At 39.7% G+C, this 24,550-nt stretch overlaps 2 protein-coding genes across 8 annotated transcripts; one reads left to right on the forward strand and one right to left on the reverse strand.

Annotated features, from left to right (window-relative positions):
* Positions 1-1,009: 1,009 nt before the first annotated feature.
* On the reverse strand, positions 1,010-22,190 carry LOC123967916 (potassium-transporting ATPase alpha chain 1). Of its 5 annotated transcripts, none has more exons than XM_046044274.1 (25): positions 22,113-22,190; positions 18,714-18,732; positions 10,671-10,819; positions 10,363-10,422; positions 9,965-10,168; positions 9,712-9,825; positions 9,394-9,525; positions 8,854-8,971; positions 8,471-8,739; positions 7,945-8,023; positions 7,560-7,679; positions 7,233-7,342; positions 6,924-7,058; positions 6,489-6,681; positions 5,982-6,157; positions 5,725-5,861; positions 5,372-5,522; positions 5,085-5,253; positions 4,022-4,176; positions 3,547-3,670; positions 3,096-3,241; positions 2,808-2,941; positions 1,774-1,875; positions 1,440-1,531; positions 1,010-1,329 (listed from the first exon to the last, which is right to left on the reverse strand). In XM_046044274.1, exons 1-25 carry the CDS (start codon positions 22,188-22,190, stop codon positions 1,301-1,303), a joined length of 3,195 nt encoding a protein of 1,064 aa, XP_045900230.1. In that variant the 3' UTR covers positions 1,010-1,300. The 5 variants fall into 5 exon arrangements, with proteins under 5 accessions (XP_045900230.1, XP_045900225.1, XP_045900227.1 ...); XM_046044269.1 differs by lacking the exons at positions 18,714-18,732; positions 22,113-22,190 and adding exons at positions 11,788-12,609; positions 12,729-12,847 and having other exon boundaries at positions 10,671-10,775; XM_046044271.1 differs by lacking the exons at positions 18,714-18,732; positions 22,113-22,190 and adding exons at positions 11,788-12,609; positions 12,694-12,836 and having other exon boundaries at positions 10,671-10,775.
* tbrg4 (transforming growth factor beta regulator 4) lies at positions 16,740-22,960 on the forward strand. Of its 3 annotated transcripts, none has more exons than XM_046044276.1 (11): positions 16,740-16,873; positions 17,414-17,932; positions 18,109-18,429; positions 18,815-18,989; positions 19,551-19,708; positions 19,838-19,945; positions 20,038-20,182; positions 21,045-21,287; positions 21,480-21,591; positions 21,696-21,810; positions 22,410-22,960. In XM_046044276.1, exons 2-11 carry the CDS (start codon positions 17,507-17,509, stop codon positions 22,509-22,511), a joined length of 1,905 nt encoding a protein of 634 aa, XP_045900232.1. In that variant the 5' UTR covers positions 16,740-16,873; positions 17,414-17,506; the 3' UTR covers positions 22,512-22,960. The 3 variants fall into 3 exon arrangements, with proteins under 3 accessions (XP_045900232.1, XP_045900233.1, XP_045900231.1); XM_046044277.1 differs by having other exon boundaries at positions 16,776-16,873; positions 17,502-17,932; XM_046044275.1 differs by lacking the exon at positions 16,740-16,873 and adding an exon at positions 16,885-17,008.
* The last annotated feature ends 1,590 nt before the right edge of the window (positions 22,961-24,550 follow it).

A 24,550-nucleotide genomic window follows, 5' to 3' on the forward strand; every position in this document is an offset into this window, starting at 1 on the left:
CTAATGCTCATTGAAATGTCCCCGCAGCGCTCGAGAATGTTTTTTCCTCCCGTGGTGGTGTAGTTCTTTCTGTTGCTAGTTCAAATCGGTCCAAATATAATTCGCTGTGTTACGACTACAAAGACCAAGAGGCAGCTTTTGTGTTTTTGCCGCAAGTCTCTTTCGGATTGTACCACTGATATACAATGGATTTATTCTTCAGCTATGGGGAAGTGCAACCTTATCGGGTCTTGGATGGAAAAACAGATCTTAGGGCTTAAAACCAGTCTCTAGCAACGTATTTGAAACAAAACATAGTAAAGTAAGTAGTAAAAGAAACTTTTATTTAGCTCAAGAGATTCAAGTTGTTACTTAACACCAAAAAATCTCATTAAGAATCTGGAAATAGAGAATGTTCAACATGATTGCAAAAAAGAATGAAAATAAATTGATTATCAAAATTGTTGCTGGTTAATTATCTGATCAAGCAGTAACTTTCTTTGTCTATTCAGCTTTATGCAAGATGTGCGTTATTTTGCATCTGTTAAATGTAGAAATGACTATTTAAGGTTTAAGTTGTGCAGAATTACATTTATTGAGTAAAGAATTAGTGGAATTTAATTTTAATAATCATCAGTGAATCAATAAAATTTTGTATGCAGAAATTAAAGTTTTTATTTTTTTATTTATTATATTCAAGTTAAGGTTTACTCAAAAATATTACCACTATTTAAAGTTTGAGGTAATCAGTTTCCACAAATATTTTGAGTATTCTGAACTTATTGGGTTTACATTGTAAGTAACTTTTACTCTGAGTAAATTTTTAAAAAGTTTAAAAAGTAACTTTACTTGTACTTAAGTAAAAATTCATCAATGTAACAGTACTTTTACTTAAGTACAATATTTTAGTACTCTTTCCACCTCTGTATGTATACACACACACACGCACGCACGCACGCACGCACGCACGCACGCACACACACAGAATACAAAGTTACTTCTACTTTTGTTATTGATTTTAGGTCATCAGTCTGAAAAATTCTTTATTAGTACAAATACAACGCAGTCACAGTTGAAACAACAAATCTTTGTGAATTATTAATTTATGACTTTTAGTGATTAGTACCTATTTCCTTTGTTAAATGATTTAGGCAGACTCTTTATTAATATAATGTTAAAATTGAAAGCTATAAATACATAGAGCTCAAAGTAATATAGATGTAGGGTGAATTGGGTAAGGTCCTCTGGGTTTGCCGCATTCTGTTTGAGTGGTGCTTTCATGCATATGGACAGATGGATGAATGAAAGAGCTTCTCTGGTCTTAGTAGTATAATTCCTGATCCCACCAACCTGAGAGTTTACAAACCATAAATTAACGAATACTGAATAGATGTGTAGATGTTAATGATGATAAACAAATGGATGGTAAAAGGTGAGAAGGAATGATAATCATATCTTACTTCCTGGATATCGTCTGACTCCTAACTTCCTGATCTCGTCATAGACAAAGATTAAAATACCATATGGAACAGGAACAAACCACCACTGGACTCTGGAGAGAAAATGCAACATGTAAAATTAGACCACAGGCTACAGCTTTTTTTTAAACAATCAAACATGGAAGAAACTGTGAGTGTAGTAGAAAAATAACTTTATATCTATGGGTTCCATATTTGTGATGTTCCAATAAAATTTTTTGTGTCCTCAGAATATAGACACCACATTTTCTTTGTAATCCAGTCCGAGCTTTATTTCAGATAGTGACCATGTGAATGAGCCTCTGTGTGCTTTTACCTGATTGGCATGAAATTGAAGATATTGGGCATTCCAGGGCAGTAACAAAGCAGATTACCCAGGCACAGCTGGAAGACTATGGCAGTAACCAGTACACGGTTCCTGCACACAAATAAACACACAAATAACCAAACTGTCATAATCCTACTCTGGTTAGGTCTGTATTTGTAATTATTTTGGTCTGTGACTGAGTGTTTTCCATTCTCTGCTGGTTTTGTTGTTTATTTTGATTATGTTCTGTCTATTCTGTTGTGCTCACTCTTTTGATCCTGGTTCCTGTCTGTTCCCTGTCATGTTTTCAAGTTTGTCTGCGTCTACTGTTCATGTCTAGTCTTGTGTCCAGTTTGCCTGATTTGTATCCTTGTTATTACATGTCTGTCCGTGTGTGTTCCCTGATTTCCCTGGTCTGTGTCTCCTGTTTGTGCTCCCATACTGGACTGCCTTTTGCTTTAACACTCTGTCAGCTTGGATTTTGTTACTATCAGAAGCGGATTATTTCTGCATTACTTGTTTCCATATAAAATGGATTGACAAAAACATAAGAAAATACTTGATGCCTTTGTTTACAATTGTAACACAACTGCAATTTCCCATATATACTTATACTTAAATATTTTAAACTATTTATAAATCAGAAAATAAGGTATTTAAAGCACTTGGTTTGACTACCAAGAATAACCTGCTCAATGAAAGAAGCATTACACAGTTTGTTTGTATCAGGTTCCACTTGTTTTACAAACTGTTCCATATACTTAACAGTAGAAGTAGTTAATTTAATTAGTTTAGTTAATTTCTATGATGTGACAACAAGACTAGCAAAAGGGGTAATCTTTGAATAATGCGTGAACCCTCTCGAGTTGAAATAATTACAGTTTTTTTTCTCTTTACTATACTAATAATTGTGTAAATGTAGCATAAGTTAATCATGTTCACATGATACAGACACAGAAATAACCCTGTAAACATTAATGCTAAAGCTTAAGATATTAATTGTTACGCGGAGCAATTCCTGTTAGGGATGTGTGTTTACTGACCTGAAGAAGCCTTGCTGGAACACAGAGAGACGTCGAGTTTTCCTGATCAGCACATCTGAGATCTGACAGATCTCTATACTGACAAAAAATACAGTGTAGCACGTATACTCCTGGTACAACCTCTGACTGAAGGTCTGTAAATAGAGGAGAGGACATATAGGGGGAGTTATTTGGTTATATATGCTGACCAAATGCAAATATTCCCTTCACACAGGAAACAGAAATTAGACATTCTTGTGTCCACAATTTGAAAATTGCCCAAAAGTAGGATCTCAAGTGTATGCCAACCCATTCTTGTCCATAGCTGTCCTGTAAATCTTGAAGATGAACATCCTCCCACTGAGAACGCAGGCCAACACACAGGAGGGGAAACCAGCCCTCCTGGGCCATGGCTGTGAAATAATCTGTAAATCCTGCAAAAGACTGGATGGCTCCTAAAACGAAGAAAAGAAAGAAGAAATAAAACGGGCCAATACTATTTAAGGAGTGCATAAATCTAGCTCAGTGGCCGAGTGACACCATTTAGAGAGCATATAGGGCAGTGGCTCCTCCTTCTCCCTGTTATTGTCTTATCTGCTTTAATGTGTCTAACAAAGGCTATGCATGTAGTTGAGACACATTCGCTTATATGCTATTCTATTTTGTCTATGAAGTATTTATTCAATGTTAATAAGGTTAGTACAGTAGTAATATACAGTATGCATGTTTTGTCATATAGCACAGACACACACAGTCTCACCTATCTGGAAGTACGAGTATACAGCCAGGGCTTCGTTTACCAGACGATGACGACGAGGGTTCCTGGGCTTCAGATGCATGATGTCACTCTCTGCTTTCTCGTAAGCTAGAGAGACGGAGGGGAACTACAGAAGAGACAGGAATAAACAAACCATATATACACACACTGCACAGCAGATAAGGGAGTGAGGAAGATGCAGCTAATTTACTCTTCATGTCATCAAATCACCCGCTGTTAAGGCTGGTGATTCAAAATTGTGCACGTGTCATAATATTTTAGACACAGTCATCATCTTTGATGAAACTAAATAGCCAGTGTAATGACCATAAAAAGTAATTTGCTTTCAGCAGATGGTCTCTCCTTTCATTATCTTTAGCTGGTCATGTTAATTCTGTAAAAATGAATACATTGCCTAAATACCTTTATAAGTAATTTGCTTTCTTGCTGAACTGGTACTAATGACATAATTACTCACAATGTCAGTGGCCAGTTCGATGAAGAGAATAGTGATGCAGCCCAGAGGAAGAGGCACGCTGACAGTGATGTAGATCAGATATGGAGTCAGCTCAGGAATGTTCTTGGTTAGTGTGTAGGCAATAGACTTCTTCAGGTTGTCAAAGATAAGACGACCTACACACACATACACAGCTCAATATACTCTATGTAAATTTACAAACTGTTCATTGGTCAGTAAATACTGGGTATAGCAGTTATTCAAAAACATGTTACATCCTTTCAAAGTTTAGATTTTATTATTTTAAAACCTAGAAATCCGAGGAAGGTTAAATCAAGGGCAACTGGACTTGGTTGAAGATACTTGTTGTTTACATTTGACGAATAAGCGTCACTCTTTCCAGGACCACAATGTTCATATTCTGAAAAGGATTGAAAGAAGCCATTTACACCAGAGTAGAGAAGAGTAGAGTCCTTTCATCCCTTCCCAAGTGACAATGTCAAAGACGGTCGTTCAGACTCGGCCTCTGGTCACTCTAATAGCCGTAATGGCTGTTGTTACAACAGCCAGGAGCTCTAACAAACCAAGTGGTATCCATCCCCTTGATAACGACCCCACAGAGGTTAAGATTAGTTAGCTGAAGCTCCCTGCCAGTCAGTTATAACTGAAGAAGCCTCTTGGATGATCTTCAAGTATCTTCAACCTAGTCCAGTTATCCTTGATTTAACCTTCCTTTGATAACTATGACCTAGGTGACCAGGTCTTCACAGACAGAAACTAGAATTGTTTCACTTTTCATTTTACTGGAAAAGGTAACCATAGAGATCAATGTGTAAAAACTATTCATTTTAATTCTGTGCTATCTATGTTTACTTCAGATTCATTGCCAATATTTTAAATAACAAAGACAGAATAGAGAGAACACAAACATTCTTGAAATAGAGGCAATGATCTCCCCCCATGTATGACCACCTGTTACCATGTGAACGAAGATATTTAGTGGAAGTGATGACAAGTGAGCCAGACCCTAAAGTTAACATTGTTTTGTCAAAACACACAGAATTTCTTCTTCTCTAAGTCTCACCCTGCTCCACTCCAGTGACAATAGAAGCAAAGTTGTCGTCCAACAGGATCATGTCTGCAGCGTTCTTGGCAGCATCTGACCCGGCAATCCCCATAGCGACACCGATATCAGCCTTCTTAAGAGCCGGAGAGTCGTTCACACCATCACCTGTCACAGCAACGATAGAGCCCTGGGGGAAGGGTTGAAAAAATGAAAACATGTGACACGAACCTGAAAATGTTAACATTCAAAATGTTAACTGATCATACACGCTTGGATATGAATACACGCAAACTGTGTGTATTTACCAGACGTTGACAACTCTCCACAATGATCAGTTTCTGCTGAGGGGATGTTCTTGCAAACACCATCTCAGGATGGTTCCGTAGCGCGTCATCTAACTCGTCGCTGCTCATGTCTTTCAGCTGACCTCCGCTGATCACGCAAGCACGGGCGTCCCTGTGAACAAAGACGCATGCAAGCATTCAGATTCACAACAGTCCAGTGAATCTCTTGTGAATTTTTACAAGATGATGATCACACAGTTAGCCATACAAGGTCACACAGTAAGAAATAAACACTATACTGCAATGGATAGATGGCTATTTGATATATCTTGGAAATAAGTATTGTTTCAAGTGGACAGCAGTGACACAAATACCTTTTGTTCACTTGTTCGACAGGTATGCGCTTCCTCTGGGCAATATCTTCCACTGTTTCACTGCCTTCTGAGATGATACCAACATTAGCTGCTATTGCCCTTGCTGTAATTGGATGGTCCCCAGTCACCATGACAACCTGAAGTTCCAAAATATAAATATTGTGAGACAGGGTAACATTTACATACTCTACATATTACATACTCAGTCTCTTGTATAATTCTGCATTGCAAAAAAATGTGGGGAAATATGAACACACCCTGATACCAGCAGTACGACATTTCATCACTGCATCAGGTACAGTGGCTCTTGGGGGGTCAATCATTGAGATGAGACCGGCAAAGCACAGTCCTGACGTAGGGAAGTTCATATCTTCACTGTCAAATCGAAAGCCACGAGGAAACTCTTTCTCATTCAGATAGAGATGGCAGAAACCTAGGAGGGGAAAAAGGAAACAGCAGAGTAGTTAAAAAAAAAACCCACAACTAGTAGAAATGTCATATTGTGTATCACAAAAGGCGTCTATGTACTACTGGAATTTGATATAAGTTACAAATCTAAATGGCAGAAATACAACTGATTGTGCATTGAGTGACAAAAACTTTGGAGTTCCACATGCCAAAAGCATTTGTGTGCAACAACTTCACATTTTAGTTTTTTCAGTATACTGTAAGCAAAAGGGAACTGATAGTTTTAGTAAAACCATTTTCAGTATAGCAAGCCACATGATTAGGCCACATCAGGGTCATAAGAAGTCCTCTCTAACCCAATACTCTCTCTCCCAGTCCTCCCAGGTCCATATAGGCTGTCTGAAAGGCCTCGCTCCACTGCTCATCCAGAGGCAACTCCTGGCCTTTTATCAAAATGGTGGAGCAGCGCTCTAAGATGCGTTCCGGTGCTCCCTTCATCACCAACAGGTAGCGTAGGTCCAGAGGATCCTCCAGTTCATGGATAGATAGCTGGAGGGAGAGAGGTGGTTGATAGAAGCTGAATAAATCTGGACATTTATTCAGCTTCTAAATCTGTGCTCTTAGATTCACCGTGAATCACAGGATTATCCCAGTATCAAAGTAGGAAACTCCAGATGACAGCTTTAAATATGAAAAAATACATATTTTGCTCACTATTTTTATGGTTTACAGTGTGGTATTTGATCAAGGATGATAAGAAGCCTATTGACAACACAGCTTCCTGCTCTCACCTGGAACTTGTTGGTAGAGTTGAAGGGCACTTCCACCACTTTCTTGAAGCGATTACGGTAGTCCATGATGTTCCCTACAGTGAGCTCTGTGAACTTTAGCAGAGCCGTCTCTGACGCATCTCCCACCACGATCCTCTGTGTGAAATGGTAAAAGTGAGATAACAAAGAGACAAAAGGAACAAATATTTTTTCATAATAATATAGAAAAGGGGGAAACCGGCTTCTTAAAACAAATAAATAACATAACGTAGATGTTGCATTTTGTTGGCTCAGTGTGACACCACATGCCTTAAAACCATAAACTTGTACCTTAGGAATAGGTACACCTTCCTGATCAGGTTTGAATGTAGCTCTGTTACACAGGGAAGCCACTCTCGCTAGTGAACGCCATGTTTCTGATGACTGGTCAAAACTGTGGCCTGGAAACCACACAATCACATGATAATCAAAGATTACTCAAATGTAAAATAACATTAAACCACCTTTCAAATACACATAATAATGGAAATAGAAACCCACATGTTAGCTTACTATGGCTTGCATTATTTTTCTAAAACATTGCTCATAACAACAGTACTGATTCATTTTAAATGTAAATGTTTTGAATAAAAAACATTTTTTTCCCCATGTGTTTACCCGATTGATCTTCAGTGGTATCTGCAGCGTGGATCTGGTTGTCGAACCAAAGGTGAGCCACAGTCATCCTGTTCTGGGTCAGGGTACCAGTCTTATCAGAACAGATCACTGAAGTGGACCCTAAACACACACAGCTCAGGTTACACACATATACTGTACAGACAAGAGCTTAATATGGACCATATCAAGTGAATCTTTATAAGATATACTTTTATATAATATGTGTGTCATTATGCTGTATTAGGTGAGGTGTTGTTGAAGCTGATGAAGTGGTTAAACCTAAAGCGATTTTATTCTACACATTTCAACTGAAATTTAACTAAATTACCTGAACAGAAACAAAATGATCACTCTCAGCTTTCCATACTAATTCAGGCATACTAACCCAATGTCTCCACAGCCTCCAGGTTCTTCACAACACAGTTCTTCCTGGCAAGTCGTTTAGCAGTCAGAGACAGACATACCTGTTAACAGAGACACAGGCTGTTACAGACTGACAGGTTACTACAGAGCAAAGTTAAATCTGTCTATCCAACGAAGGTTAAAGTCAAGGGCAACTGGACTTGGTTGAAGATACTGGAAGACGTTTTGTCCTTCATCCAATGGACTTCTTCAGTTCTGACGGACTGGTAGAACGTCTTCCAGTATCTTCAACCAAGTCCAGTTGCCCTTGACTTTAACCTTCGTTGGATAACTATGACCTGGATGACTGAGAATCTTCACAGACATCTTAAATCTGTCTAGTCTGCAGCACGTATAATGAAATAACTAATACATATTATTACTAATACAGAGAATGATTTTTCAGTGGTGTTATCATCCAAATTAATCATTCATATAGTCCAATTTGGACATAATGGAAACCATAAACAATGATGTTATAGAAGTTCACATGTGTTGCAGTAACTCACAGTAACTGTAGCAAGCAGCCCCTCTGGCACATAAGCCACCACGATAGCCATGAAGAAGATCATAGCTTCCAGGAAGGCATATCCGATGAACATGGCAACCACAAAGAAGGTAAAGCCGAAAAAGATTGCAAGACCAGCAATGATGTCAACAAAATGCTCAATTTCTATGGCAATGGGTGTCTTCTCATTGCCAACGCCACTTGCCAAGGTGGCAATCCGACCGATGATGGTACGATCACCCGTGTTAATGATCACACCAGTAGCAACACCTGGAGAGGACACGAAAATGATAAATAAACAAGCAAATGCTTAAATAAGACACTTATAGATGATATAAGATACATAATTTAAGATATAAAACATAGATTCATAAATTACTGCACCTTCCAGACAGGTTGTAGAGAAGAAAGCAATGTTTCTGGTCTCCAGTGGATTCTCATGAGTGCATTCTGGACTCCTGGTTTGGGGTTCAGACTCTCCTGTCAACGATGAGTTGTCCACCTGGTACACAAAGTATATTCACAAAAGGTCCTGTCCGAAAGGGAAGGGAGGATTGGGCAACATCTCCCTCTCAAATATAACAATTTAAAGGGTTTATTCTTTTTCTTCTGGGTATTTGAACATTAAAACTAACTGGTCTCATGTGCAGTTAAATCTCACAAAACTCTCACAAAAATACTGAGTACATTACACATAAGTTGAACAATGTTTTTTTGGTTACCAGTAGGGCAACTTTGATAAAATGTGGACACTTTGGCATTAAATTCTGGTGTTGGTGAACTCTGATTCTATGAGTAACCAATAATTTTAAAAAATCTGATTGTAAGCTTGCAGCATGACACGTTCAGTTTAAACAAGCATTATATCTGTCTTTGTCTGTATGCAAGCTTGAATATACAGTATATGCTGAATATGTGATCTACCTTGCAGCTCTGACTGATGATACGAATGTCAGCAGGGACTCGGTCTCCTCCTTTGATCTCCACCAAATCCCCCACCACCAATTGGTTGGCGTTGATCTGGTTTTTCTGGCCATCACGTATCACAACGGCTTGCTATTTTTGAAGGTCGGGAGTATGATTAGCAAAGATGAAAGGAGGTGAACACATAAAGGAAGACACAGAGGGAAACAAGAGAGCGACAGACAAGGAAAAAGGAAATAGACCGAAAAGAGATATAATGATAGAGAAGCCATTTATATTACATTCCAACAATGTGCTGATTGGGCATGTGAAACTTACCTGTGGCACCAAATTCTTGAAGCTCGCAATGATGTTGGTACTCTTGAATTCTTGGTAGTAGCCAAAGCAGCCAGTAACCACGACAACAGCAATTAGGGTGATAGCCAAGTACAGCTGAAGTGAGAAAGAAGATATAACCATAAAAACAGGTAGCTAACAATGACTGTTTCAAATTGCTGTCTCTTTTCTCTGTTCTTGGTCTCTGACCCTCTCTGATCACCTCCTGCTCAGAGGGGCAGGAAATATAACTCACATTGTCAAAGCTGGTGAGGTTCCCCCTCGCAAGTTCAATTCCAAAGGCGATGAAGCAGATGCAGGCTGCAACCCACATCAGACACTGCAGCCCTCCAGCCAGCTGCCTGGCAAACTTCACATACTCTGGAGTTCCTTTAGGAGGCTTCAGTTCATTGGGACCGTCTCTCTCCAAGATCTGATTTGCATAGGCAGTGGTCAAACCCTGTGGATGGAGAGCAAATAAAACAGATGAAACAAGTGAGTATGGAAATAGCATTGTCTTGGAACCTAAAGGACCCACACAGAAGTGGGAAATTGTTATGGGTAAAGAGAAAAGGAAATAAATTAATACAATTAATCTATAAGACAAATTAAGTGAAAAAAACAAGAAAAATGTTAAAGAAAGAAATGTCTCACCTTGGTAACACTAGTGTTGTACCTCATTTCTAGTTCTTCAATTGTAATCTCGTGGTCGTCCTGCAGGAGGAGACAGATCACAACACTGATTCAGAACAAGGCGATTTAGTCATAGCTGGTTGGTTGAAACTTGGTGGTTCTAAGTGGACAGTAGCTGGAATAAAAAGTCTGAGGTTTCTGTAGTATAATCTGTAAATCACAAGTAGGTCTTTACAGCACAATGAATTTAAACTGACATACATAACACGTCTCATCACTCACTACGACAATGTTTACCTACCCTACTATTTTTTGAACTCTTTACTTACTATATCCATTTCTTTCTTCATGCCCTCCAGTTTCTCCTTCTTCTTCATCTTCTTCTTCTTCTTCTTGTCCATCTCTCCATCCATCTCAAACATGTCGTATGTGTCCTGGCAAAATATTGGCAAAACATTTATACATTTATGTAGGAAATCTATCTGTCTAGTAGCTTGACATTCTTAATGTGGATACTAAATGTGCTCTTCATGGGGACTGTGCATTATATGTGAAATTAAAATATTTACCAGCTAACTTATGAAACTAATCTGCAGACACATTTGGTTTGTGGTAAATAAACAAATCTCGACACATCACAGATTGGAGTACATTATATCCATGCCAGTCAAAGAAAACAAATGCATTCTGAAATAACTTATGAAGCATATGACTGCATTTTATTTAGATGTACTGACACCATTTTCAAAGTGGAAGTTTGGTAGCTGTAGATATTTGTAATATTCCATCTGTTTCAATTAGATAATACAAAATTGAAACAGTATTATATACAGTACATTATAAAGTATACTAAATATAAAATCTATCAATAGGAACTTAATTGACAGACTGGGTTTGTTGAATGATTCACTGGAATTTATTGAATGCCATTCTGTAACTGATTGAAAAGAACTTTTTTTTAAACACAGAGACACACATACTTTTATATATCTATATATCGAGAGAGATAGAGAGACTGAGTATAGCATGAAAAAAGATAAACAAGTAATAATAGGGTTGTGAAAATGTTTTCCTATTTAAAAGCCCAACAGTGTCTTGAAGTGCTAATATAATTTCTTGAGACACCTCCAGTGTAGCTTATATAGTTTCATCTTTTTAATCATACAGAACCTCACAGGTAGCCAGTGCTAGGAGGCTAAAAATAATGGATGATACTAATTAACCTTTTTTTATTTTTACAGTAGTGTGTCTGGTTTTATATCTGATAATATATCTTTGTATTTGTAAGAAGACACTGACAAATTAAAACCTGTGCCCAAATGTATTGGCAGCCCAACACCTTACAGTGACTAAAAAGGCCCTTTTTCCACATTTAGAAAATACTTGTATACTTTCTTTCACAAACAATGCTACACAACGTGAATGGTCATCAGCTGGTTCTCCTACCGGTTTACTCATGGTTGCAGGTGTGATAGGGGACTGCTCTCCTAAATCAATGGAGGTCCAGACCACTCGATCCTTCTTCGCCCCCGAAATCTTGGCTTTAAGTTAGGGTCCAGTCCCAACACACACCCTGTTTCTCCCTCTCTCACACATACGCGCACACACAAACACAACGGTCAGAAACAGGAGAGATTTTTTTGGAAAAGCCTTTTATACACAACAACTCCCCTATTAAGATACACATGCGCATAAACACCTTTGAACACACACGCACTTTAATACGACTTCCTGCGTAAAATGGTAGTAACAATGTCACCCCTAGCCAGGTCTCTCTCACACACACACACACACACACACACACACACACACACACACACACACACACACACACACAGTGTTTCTCTGATATCTCTTATCTGCCCTCAGCACGTTCTTTATTCTGATAAAGTGACTGGAGTAAAGAGCAGAGGAACAGTGAAGGTTAACATCAAAGTCATTCCTGCCATTGCACTGCATCAGATTACACCAAATGCAGCACTACACAACTACAGCCTCCTATTGGCCACCAAGTCATTCTGGAGGTCTGAAAGGAATTTATTGCCTTGATGTAGTAAGCATGAACTGAGAATCACAAGAAGACATCCATCCATCGTCAACTGCTTATCCTGCATACAGGATCGCTGGGGGTGAAGCCAATCCCAGCTGACATCGGGCAAAAGGCGGGGTACACCCTGGACAGGTCGCCAATCCATCGTAGGGCCACAAGGAGACTCAAACTCATGCATGCACAATCTACAGCCTGACAGCTGCGCCGCCAGGGATGTCCTACAGAACCACAAAGCCAAATACAATGGAAGAAGACAATTAAGGAGAAAATTGCCTGCAGCTGGAGTTAATTAGCAGTCACACCTGATGCCAAAACCGGCTAATCAGCAGGGCTATACCAGATAGCATCAGCCACAGAGGCAAGTTAATGGTGTCAGCATGTCCTCTGAAGTTGGTTTTCCTCCTCCTCCTTCTCCTTCAGGCTAAGTGGTACAGTGACTGGCTATGACCACACTTTCCTTCTGTCTTCACCCATCTCCTCATCTGTCTACAGCTTCTACCCCACACTACCACCACATGTGATTAATACACTCCTCTCTGCAGGTGTGTGCACCTCATTTGTCATTTAGTCTGAGTGTGATGCCTAGCAGGTGTTTTCCACCATCCTAACTCACAAAAAATCTCATCTGTTACTACTACTACTATTCTAGAGAGATGATTTTTTTTACTAGCACATAAAAAGCACCCTCCTACAAAACTTGAACCAAGTCCCATAACGCTATGTTTTATTATGTGTGGTTATAGCACATACATTTTTAAATTTGATGTGCTGTACAGGTTTTACTTGTGCAGGGTTTACTGTATGAGCTGTGGTTCTAAATTATGTACTAATTTGCAAGGTTGATGCAATTAACGCCTGTACATTTTAGGGCTGTAGCACTTCACTGAGAACCATTGTTTAGAGTAATAAAAACACAGCCTTCTGCAAAAAAGGTAGTAGAGTAGGATGACAGGAAGGCAGTGAAGAAAGAAAGGAAAGAAACTTCAAAATTTGCAAAACAGTACGACTTCAGTCTATTATATTTTAACTTACTAGGCCGCCTTAGTCACACTCAAACAAAATGTCCCAGCACCGTCAACATTCCTCTGATCAGTTAACAATACCGAAACTGAGACACAGTATTTATTTATTTACTTTTTATGTACAAACATTTATTAAAAATAAGACCTAAGTGGTTGATGAAGAATATCAAGAACACGGTCAGTGGCATTCAAGGCCAGCAGTAACCTGTGCTAGGCTGTTGAGGGTCATTATATCAGACATGCGTCAGAAGCTCTCTTTACCATGCCCTCTACATATTAACAACCTCTCATGACCATTACACTTGTAGAGGTTAAAAAAGGTGCACTGTTGTAGATACACTTGCAGATAGTGAATGTATTATAAAATATAATTAATTAGTAATATTGCCTATAAGAACAATCCTACCCAAAACACATACAGCCTTCTTACTATAACTAAGGTAAATCACTCCACTACATGGTAACAAACTTCAATTTTAAAAAGCATTACTTGAATCCCATAATAATTTATTATTATTATTTATTATCCTGTATTTAAAAAGAAGTAAGTAAAACTATAGCTAAGGTCACCCTGTCCCTTAACTGTTCCTGCCCAGAACATGTTGCATGCTGGGTAAATAAGATCCATGTAAGATAAGTTGTGTTTAAGTGAGTCAATATTGTACTTTGCTGTACAGTATACTGTAGAGTGACACTGGCTCTGTAATCAAAGTTATGTTATCAGCCCAATTTTATCAGCTTTAATTACACATTAATGGGGGGACAGGTGAGGAGAGAGAGAGAGTAGAAGAGATGATGAGGCAACAAAAGAGTGAGAGACAAGCATGGATAGAGGGACCAAGATACATATCTAAAGATACACACACTATGGATGTTACAGGGTCAGTTCATCAAAATAAAAAAATAAAAAACAATATTAATATTTTGCATTTAAAATTTTTAGGTGTGTTAATGCACCACAAAAGAAATCTTAAGAGAGGTCGAAAGAAAGACGTCATTGAGTTCCATCATGTAGGATCCAGCATTTCTGGAGCTTGACCCATAAAGAGGACTAGTATATCTCGATATCTCAGTTTGTGTTGCTTTGATTTCAACCGTTCTTTTAAAAAAAATCTGTCTCTTGTGAGTCCCCCAACTATGTGGAAGTGCAATACCAAAATGCCGGAGTGACCCTCTAAGACCTTGTTAATTTTATGCTCAGTTGGTGGATTTTGTTAAATGGACTACAAGGACTTTTTTTAAACTTGTTATGTCTCAGTTTAATACTGATGCTTCTGTATGACCAACACAACATAAGTGAATGAGACCATCAGCAAGAAGATTGGCTATTTCTATATATTTATTCTTAATGCCTGGGTCACCTGGTCCTATTCAATACGAAATCAGACAAAATGTTTTATGGCACGTAGACCGAAGTGGTACATAGCCAGTTAAAAGGAAGCAGGAGAAGATTTTTCTTTAAAGAAATTTTATTTTTGATGTTGTATTTTATGGTTATGGCTGATACTGGGGCAGGATCAGTAAAGAGATAAAGGAAGAGTCAACCTTAGTTGGTCATTCAACAGAATTGTGGGATTTGAAAGGATTCAAAACCACTCCTGAATTGGCCCTATTCCTCCTAGACAGATATGTAGACTAATATGTCTATCTTGCTGTTGGCTTATTATTATAAAGACATAAAATTTCTAAAGAATGTTGACATTGCAAAATGACCACTATCATAGTTGTTGGCTTACATGTAACCTATGTGTCTGAATGTTACTGAAACAAAGTTTTCTTTGTTCTCCATACCAAACAGGTTGAGTAATATCTACAATAAACTTGTTTGGGGTTCACTGTATGAGCTGTGGTTCTAAATTCTGTACTAATTTGCGATGTTGATGCAATTAACACCTGTACATCATGGCTGTGGTATGGGACTGAGAACCGTTGTTAGAATAATAAAAACACAGCCTTCTGCAAAGAGGAACAAGACTGGAGTAGGATGACAGAAAAGCAGTGGAGAAAAACAGGAAATGAGAGGAACTTGTAGGAGGAAGTTGTACAACTATTCTGTTGATATTTTCACTTACTAATTAACATGAGAAGGCAGCCTTAGTCACACAAATCATTTGTCCCTGCGTTCCATCCTGCAAAAAGTAAAACAATATCAAAAACAAGTTGTGTCTTTCTTGCCAGCAGCAATTTTTGTCCCAAGGCCCCTAATAATTTAATCAGGCCATGATGTCCTGTGATGGAACTAAATGATCAGAGAAGGATAGTTACTGTGAAATCTGGGGCAAGTTCAATCTCAAAACGTTTTGCACCAGTTTGCTATGGTTTCAAGGTTGAAAGACATGTTTCCTCCATAAGCTGTGCAATAGGTTTTTTTGAGGTACTACTCTTGTTTGGTGGGTGTGAGAGGTGTTACCCAATCGGCAGCGATATGTATATTAACACTGCCAAATTAAAAAGGCAGTCAAGTGCAGTGCGCTTTTGTGTACACAACAAGGTGTTCAAGGCATTGCCATTTCATTTGAAATAAACGTTTTGCTATGTTTTGTTTGTGCTGAACTGGGCCCTGTAAAATCAAAACCATCAGCTATAGACAAGAATCCTTTCCTTTCCTTTTCCCCCCAAAGCTTTATTAATAAAACGGTCAAATATGCAAACAGTGCAGACATGTACTCAACATAATTGCATACAAAGCAATTAGAAACAAGAAGATGTGTTTTTTATTAATTTTTGTGTCAGAGCATTTAATTTATTTATTGTTGTCTGGATGTAAAGAGATTTTCAACATATATTACAAAAAATGCTTCTGGAATAAATTGTCTACCCCAGCTTTAAGGTAGACAAAATATTAGAAACTGCATTCACATTAGGCAGTGTTATTTTTAGCTGGGTTTACTCAATAAACTCTTAAATGAGTGTAATGTTAATATCCAAACTTTTAAAACATATTGACTGACCCTGACACCTAAAGATGACACAACCCGGACAAAATGTAATAAAATGTTTATTTAAAAAGAAACGGTGTGTTGATGTTGAACACAGTTATTGTGAATAAAGTTGTTCTTGCTTTGTATGACATCTGTATTGTATTTTGCAAATTTTATATAACCACTTGTCTATCTTGGGCAGGAGGCTCTTGCAATAGAGACTCTCAGTGTCAATGAGCCTTTCCTGGTTAAATTAAAGTTTAACACATTAAGCAAACGCACTGCACTGCCGGTAGGGTTTAAAAACGTAGCTAAACGTTTAGTGCTTTTTGCCCAACATGTGAACGTCTGCTGGAGAGATTTTATTTGTGACTTTACATATTTGGAGTGCAAATATCTTTGGAATGAGTCGAACATTTCTGGCCCAATACCTTCTGCGTCCGCGGGTCACGTGATACCGCCCCACGACGTCATTTTCCTGCGACTACCTCTGACAGCTCCATGTGAACAGCTTTCACCAAAGTTATCGTTAATTTCTGGTAAGTCGTGGATCAATAATAGTAGCTGATGGTGCTATGAGATCTGTCTGCATTCTGCCTTTGTTTTTAAAACTTATGATAGTTGACAGAGTGAAGCACTGCCGGTCAGCGGCGTCTCTTCCTTCTCGCGACAAGGTCAGGATTTAACGTTAACGTTACATGACAGGAGAAACATCCACAATTGACATTACCTTTACATTACGGGATGTAGGCGTTTCTGTCAAAAATGCAACGACACATAGAACGTTAGATGATCTCAACCTATCTACGTTGTTATTGTGTACCTCAGAAAAGTTCCTGCGTTGTGGACTTAACGTTACACAACCAGTGTTCCCTTGTTGGGTAACCAAAAGCAATAGCTAATGAAACAGTGCTGGAGCATTTGGTTGGCATGAAGGTTAACTTAATATTTGACAGTATGTAATTGTTGCTAAATTAAATTGAGATAATGAAGGTATGGCTCATTGTTGAGATGTTTCTATAACCTGTCAACCTTTCCTTTTAATCACACTTCTTGCTGAACTCCTCTGCCACTATTAGGTTGGATGTGGGATGGTGACGCCGGCTGCTGAATTGTGAGAAACCTTTTCTCTCCTTTCCTACCTGTGGCCACTCTCTTGTCTCTCAGACCCGATGGCCGGCCGCCTCTTGGGCAGATATGCCCGTCTGCTCTGCAGGGCCTCCTCCCAGGCTTCAGCTCCAGCTGCTGCTGCCCGCCTGCCTCCGCCTGTGGCTGGGCCTGCAGAGGTGCAGAGGGCTCAGGTCTGGCCATGGGTCACAGAAAGGTTAATGTGTGAGGGAAGGACAATTACCAAGGAAGACACTTTTCCAAACATGCCTACTCGCACCCAGCTGGACGAGTTGGTGGAAAAGGCAGCAGTGCCAGATGACATCCTGCTTGCCTGGGCAGAGCATGGAGGAAATGGTAATCAGGCTGCCAATAGCCTGATGAAGTGGGCTCAGTTGGTGCTAAGGACAAAGGGCAAGTTTAAGGAACAACAACCAGAACTGATGACAGATTCAAGGCTTCTGGATATGATGGGTACTGTATCTCGGGAGGTAAGGAAACCAGATACAGGTGGACTAGTACTGTCATCATGTAAAGTGACTGACATGATATGATCTTTTCCAAGGCTTTGTGCTTGCCTGTTCGGATTGATGACACATTTTTGTGTGTGTGTGTGTGTGTGTGTGTGTGTGTGTGTGTGTGTGTGTGTGTGTGTGTTTTTCCCCAGGTGTCTTCAGTGTGGAACAGCACTCTAGTGTCTGTCTTGCGAACTCTATGGATTATGGGTGTGCCCTCCAATGATTCAGTACTCAGTTCTGTCCAGACTGAAGTCCTGTGGCGACTCCGCAGGCTAACCTACAAGCAATTGGCCTACCTGGCAGATTGGGGAGCAGGCAGGAAAGGACAGCAGGACGTGACAATAGTAAATTCTGCATTAAAACAGCTGGAACTGCGCTGGACTGAAATCGCTGATGCTAAAACTGTCAGCGCACTGATGTCCAGACGACAACGCTTGTCACCTACATTGATAGACAGACTTGAAGACAAGGTATCAGAGTTCAAAATATCCATTTAACGTAGAGTTAACAGCTCAGTTTAATATGTCAATCTTAATATTACCTTAAACTAACTGTATACTATACCAGTTAGTTAGGAAACAGAATATGAATTGCTGTCAGGGGAAAGCTATTTTCTCCTGGAGATGGAATTTTAATGTAATGTCATAGGGTCGCTGATGAGTATGCAGGCTAGAATAGATCTGAAGTCTGGAGAGGCCAGTCTGTTAAAACAGAGACCACTGTATGTCTTGGAAGAAACTGTACACCTATGAACAGCACATCATGAATCTTCCCTAAATGTAGGGGAACACCAGTGGATGAAGGTACAATTTATCCAAAACCAGAGTGCCACCCTTCCATCTATGTCTATTGCAGGCTTTGGAGCTTGCAGAGGGCTTTTCAGCAGAAGAGATCCGCAAAGTCTGTGTGTCTTTGGCAGCTCAGAGCCGCAGATCTGTCCCGCTGCTCAGAGCTTTGTCCTACCACCTTCTCCAGAAACCGTCATCAGAGCTCTCCACTCAACTGCTACTGGACATGGCTTTTGCATACGGTAACAACACTTATGACTGTAACATACCCAGTAACACTGCAGGCACGCATAAGCCAAATTAACACAGTGTATATCCATGCCTTAAGTGTCATTTTATTTTTTACCTTCATATTGCCTTCTTGACCTGATACATACAGTCCGTGTTTTAAGGATTGGCTTAAAGTGTTACCTTTTGAATTCAGACAGCAGATAAAGTTCAAAGCAGGAGCTGGTTGAGAGAAAGCTATGGTGTGTTTCAACTTGGACCAGTGAATACATATAATACCATAGCCAAGGGACTGTGGGTACTATATTTAGTTATGTTTAACACTGAAAGTGTAAGATTTAATGTTAGCATAACTGGTCTGTTGTTGTTGCAAGTATCTGTTGTAATATTTTCATCATACATCTTTTTATAGATAATACCATTTTCTAAACTTGAAAATTCAGATCTATGCTAGGCTAGTGGTATAAAATCTCATGGCTAAACAGCTTAATGTCTACCGACAGATTAAGGCACTGTCTGCCCAATATCATACTGTATCATGCAACAGTAACAACTTTGTCTTTGCCCTTTTATAGGGAAGTTGAATTTCCACCATTCTCAGGTATTTCAGCGAATGGCCTCAGAGTTGTTACCCAGAGTCCCTGAGCTCAGCTCTGCTGATGTCACACGCTGCGCTAAATCACTGGGCTTCCTCAAATGGCTTCATATCCCTCTCTTTGAGGCCTTTGCTGAGGTCAGTCATACACCCAAGACTAACTTAAACTCACTTCATTTTGAGAAGTGCTTAATCTCTAATCTCAATAATTTGAATAAGTTTTTCTTTCACTCACTGTGTAACTCTCTCTGTCAATTTTGTCACCAGCACTACATAAACAGTCAGAAGTACAGTACTCTTCAGCTCTGTAATCTGCTCATGACTTTTGCCCGACTGGGCTTTCAGCCCAGCAAAGGAGAAGAGTTCTATAGCAAGGTACTAATGATATTACAGGCTGTGTGTTGACTGCACGTTGTTGCTTCTACTTGCTACCTTTTAATTCTCTGTATGTGCCATTTTGTGTAAAGGTTCACTCTGTGATGGAGGACTCTCTCTCAGGCCTGGAGCCCTTCTTGCAGACAGATGTTGTTTGGTCTCTGTGTGTGCTACAGCAGGCCAAGCCCCAGTACCTCATCCCCCTCACACAACAGAATCACGTTACCAAACTGTCTGGTAAGACACAGAGCTGTGGGTGTTCATTCTTCTTCTATAGCTTTCCATCATTGATAAATAGTTAATTTATAATATGCAGATACACACTTTGTATTAGTGCAGTTAAGCTCACACTTATTGCTACATACATCACTGTCAGCAGTTCAGGGGAACGTTGGAGTAAAGCACCTGCTCTTTTAACCTAGGAGTAGCTGGTGAAAGTGGTTCAGGCTCCTGGTAAGAATGCCCCCCTCCAAGTGACTACCCTAACTTTCCTTGAGACAGAAACAACAGAGCACAATGGTCATAATATATCGTCATTTATCAAACACAATTGGCAAATCTTCACTCTCTCCAGCTTTTGAAATTTAAGGATTTGCAGCTTTTCTGTATTTTATCTAATTTACATTGAATGATTAATTAGAAAAATTTATCAAAAAAAAATGACAGAATATAGTTAAACCAAAGAATGTCACATGTGGAGTTGTTTTAATCTTACATTTACGATGCTGAAACACTTTTTTCACCAAACCATTAAGACGACAGTGACATTACAGTTTCATTCAGCTTGGTTGAATTTGCTGGTATATTAACATTAACATTAACAGGCATTCCCATGTTATCATACATTACATATCTTTCAACATCCAGAACTGCTGCTGCAGAAGGCTCTGTGAGCTCACTGCCAAAATACCATTCTGTCACAGTAGATGGCAGTGTAGCACCAATAGATTTGTGGTTAGACAGGCACATAAATAACATTTTCTCACAGACATGATGCATAGCATTGATTAATATAACATTCTCATACTGGTTTTGATAAGCACCAATGCAAATGGCTTCTCAACACTCATTCTCTTTCTGTTGTCCATTCTGTCTGTAGAGGGCAGTCCAACTCAGGTGGAGAACTATCAGCTGAAGCTCCTCCATATTGCTGCTACTCTTCACTTAGAGCATCCGGGTTCCTCAGATACTCCATCCTCTCTGAGTGCCCTGACTGTCCCAATCAGCAGCTCCCCCCTCTCCCCCCTGCAGAGCAGTTTAAGAGAGGCTTTACAGAGTTTGGTGGCTGGGAGGACGGAGGCCCTTCGCACTGGGGTTGACACTCTCTATGGATGGACTATTGGTAAGGGGGCCTACGTAGCTCATTTAAATCTATTGAGATCAAATGTCACAATGTCTGTTCCTTTCACTACTGGAATTTTACAGGATTTTTACACTGAAAGCGACATTTACAACATCAGTGTGTGTCATTGAGTAAGAGAGCTTATTTTTTTCTTTCTTTTTTTTAACAACTGGCATGTTTGTCTCTCATCAGATGGGGAGCTGGTAGTGGATTGTGACAACAAACCAGTTGACATGTCCATGCTGAAAGCCCCTCATATACCCAGTGGAGGAGGAGATCAGGCTTTACCTGTAGGGGCACGGTGGTGAGTCATAGAGGAGAATCATGTGGGCTTGGGGGTTGTTAAAGATTTATTTTTGCTTTTCTTCTCCCCTAGCTATCTCAAGTTATTTTGCTTTCTGTTTTTAGGCTTGCTTTCTTGGCTTGGGAATTTCCAAACTTTGGCTCAAAGAGTAAAGACCTTCTGGGACGATTTACCATGATGAAGCGACATCTCCAGTTGGCTGGCTTAATCACAGTGGAGGTAGGGAGAGGCAGGAGATGGGATAACCCATCTTTGTAGCAGTGTTTGTGACCATGATTTTGTTACTTCAAAGTAAAAGTGATCAAGTTATTTTTCTCCGTCTCTGCAGAGAAGGTGAACTGAGCTGTTTGTTCTTCAGATCTGTTTTGTATTACACACTCACTAAAGCCAATTGCAAAAGGAATTTTCTTGTGTGTTGTGTTTGCTATGATAGTGAGTCATATTTGAATGAGCAGAGGCAGAGCATTGCTGCTCCTGATGTATCTGACGGTCTAAGGCTATGCAAACAATGGACCTAATACTTTAGTAGAGCTGAGAGTCAGGTGGGACCCGCTGCAGTCTGTGGTATAAATAGAGCTCCAGCCGCAGCTCTGCCTCATCTAGGCCAATCTCCCCAGCCAATAGTAACATCACTTGCCTCTCAGATTTGCAGTGCAGCAGGATGTTTTAACTACCTGAAACTGAAAACCAGTCTGTAAATTAATAACCGTAAAAGTTTTACAATTGTGTTCTCTTAAGCACACACTGGCAATTAGAAGGTACTTGCTCATTAGCTCTTTAAAAATGTTTTCAAATTCAACCTTTTTGTCCTCTTTCAGGTGCCATACTTTGAGTGGCTGGAGCTGAAGACAGACTGGCAGAAATTGGCGTACCTGAAGGATAAAATAGGAAAGGCTGTGGCTGAGGACATGGCCAAGTGAACCAAAATTTACAGACTCATCTAAATCAGCTTTCCCAATTAAATGGGACCAGACGGAATACACATGTACACCCACGTTCACACTCCGAACGGAGCAGCGTTGCAGAAAAGCTCTCTCATACTTTGTCAGAAAAAAAATCATATTTTCACTCTGGTTCCCTTGGCAACGTGTGGGGCTTTCCCTGTTTCTATGGTGATGAAAAGCAAGAGTTTTGGAGCCTGAGAGAGACAGAAATAAACACCACAGTAAGTCCTTCTGTAGAAATTATATGATCAACAAGTTAGTCTTTGCATCTGCGAGTGACATGTCAAAAACATACGCACCCGGGCCACTTGTTGAATTTTGGCCTAAACAAAGTGCATATTATCAGAATGTGAAAAGAGTGGAATAACTTAATTATCTCCGTGAATGTGTGTCATCTTGTGATGGAATAAAAAATTTTATTGCCATTTTTAACTGTTTTGTCTTTTAATTCTCATGAGTCTCATGATTGACTTTGTGATTCAGGTTCAGGATGTGGGTGCATGCGTGTGATGTGCACATTTTCTTCAGGTGCGTACAGTCAGGGGCTTATTGCATTAGATTGTATTGGGTGGGCTATTTAGACAGAATATGCTTCATTTCACATCTAACAGCTAATGGCACACCTCTCTGGAATACTGAGCGCGTCATTATTATTAGCATCTTCTCACATCCTCGATAACAAACAACTAGATGCGGACCTGAAACTGCTTACACAACATGATGGCCATCAGCAGCACTCTGACATAATCAAGAAGACAAATGCAAGCCAGGGTGGGGTCAAGAGAGAAAACAAGTTAAACTGAGAGGGAGCCAATGTATAATACAAAACCAGGGTGAAAATAAGATAACAGGAAATGATAAACGAAGGAATAAGGAAAATGAATTGTTTCCCTAACAAGCCATCACATGATCCAGAGCCATAGTGCCTACCTCTTTCTTCCCAATAGTCAGGGATTAATGGATCAATTGATGGACTGCTGACAAAGAGCCCAGCTAGCACTTCTAATATTGGTCATAGTATATCCTGTCTGATGGGTTAGCAGTGTGCAGGTTCAGCCAATACTGGAAAGACTGCATGGTTTCCTTCTTAATAAAACTAACAATCTAGCCTTATTACTACCCAAATACATTACATAAACAGTATAGTTATATGAAACAGACAGTATTGGTTCCTGCTTTGTCTCTGACTGATACCCGTGAAGTGCTGCTGTGCTACAATTAGGGGGTTAATGTGAGCTGAGAACTCACATACATCTTTATCTTTTTATCGTTTTTTTTTTAAAGCTGAGTTCATCAACAGCTACATTTGTTGAGTTTACCTGGATTGCACGGAGGCAAGGTTACCTCTGCTGAGCTGGCACTCTAACCTGGGAAATTTTTGGTTGCCATGGAAACTACCCTTGCTCATCATTTCAGCTCAGTGCTGCCGCCCCCTCTCAGTATTTTTATTTCCATCTATTTTTCCCTTATTTGTTAGCTTTAAAAGTAGAGGGAATAAAAACAGAGAAGAACAAGCAAGAGTGGTGGCTAGGATGGAGAGCAGAGACAGATACTATAGCTGCCTTCGGGGGAATTGTCTCCCCTTTGATTCCTTGGTAATGCAATCAGATCAGGATGCAGAGCGTCTAATTAGCAGTATACCTGTAGGTTTCATTTCTGCCCTTTTTGATTGTTTTCAGTTTCCCTTTTCTCCGTTGGTTTTGTTTTCCTTGAATCACCCTTCTTTTACTTGATTTCTCTCTTATCTTCATGTTTTTGCAGTACTAGTTCTTTCCTTCAAGGTTGAGGGCAGCACTGAGAAAGCAGTGGAAATCTGCTGACATCATCGCCCAAGATCCAGTCATAGCTTGGCTGAGAGAGAAGGGGGGAGGGATACAGGGAGGATGGAAGGGAGGCAGGAGGGAGGGAGAGAGGGAGGCAGGAATTGGGCATTAAGAGAGAATACTGCAGCTTCCTCACAGATTCTACACACATAGAAACACACATATTCAGATGAACTGGATCATGGGGCTCTA

The sequence above is a fragment of the Micropterus dolomieu genome, linkage group LG03 (assembly GCF_021292245.1).
Source record: "Micropterus dolomieu isolate WLL.071019.BEF.003 ecotype Adirondacks linkage group LG03, ASM2129224v1, whole genome shotgun sequence".
NCBI classification, from domain to species: Eukaryota; Metazoa; Chordata; class Actinopteri; order Centrarchiformes; family Centrarchidae; genus Micropterus; species Micropterus dolomieu.

Bases quoted from the DNA above. Each gene is read 5' to 3' on its own strand.
- LOC123967916 (XM_046044274.1), bottom strand. From the start codon at position 22,190: ATGAGGCAGAGCTGCGGCTGGAGCTCTATTTATACCACAGACTGCAGC. The intron at 8,972-9,393 runs GTAGATCACATA...TTTGTGTACCAG, and splicing joins TCATCAGTCAGAGCTGCAAG to GTGGACAACTCATCGTTGAC. The intron at 6,158-6,488 runs GTTAGAGAGGAC...TTCCCCTCCTAG, and splicing joins ACTGGGAGAGAGAGTATTGG to GTTTCTGCCATCTCTATCTG.
- tbrg4 (XM_046044276.1), top strand. From the start codon at position 17,507: ATGGCCGGCCGCCTCTTGGGCAGATATGCCCGTCTGCTCTGCAGGGCC. The intron at 19,709-19,837 runs GTCAGTCATACA...TTTTGTCACCAG, and splicing joins TCTTTGAGGCCTTTGCTGAG to CACTACATAAACAGTCAGAA. The intron at 21,811-22,409 runs GTAGGGAGAGGC...GTCCTCTTTCAG, and splicing joins CTGGCTTAATCACAGTGGAG to GTGCCATACTTTGAGTGGCT.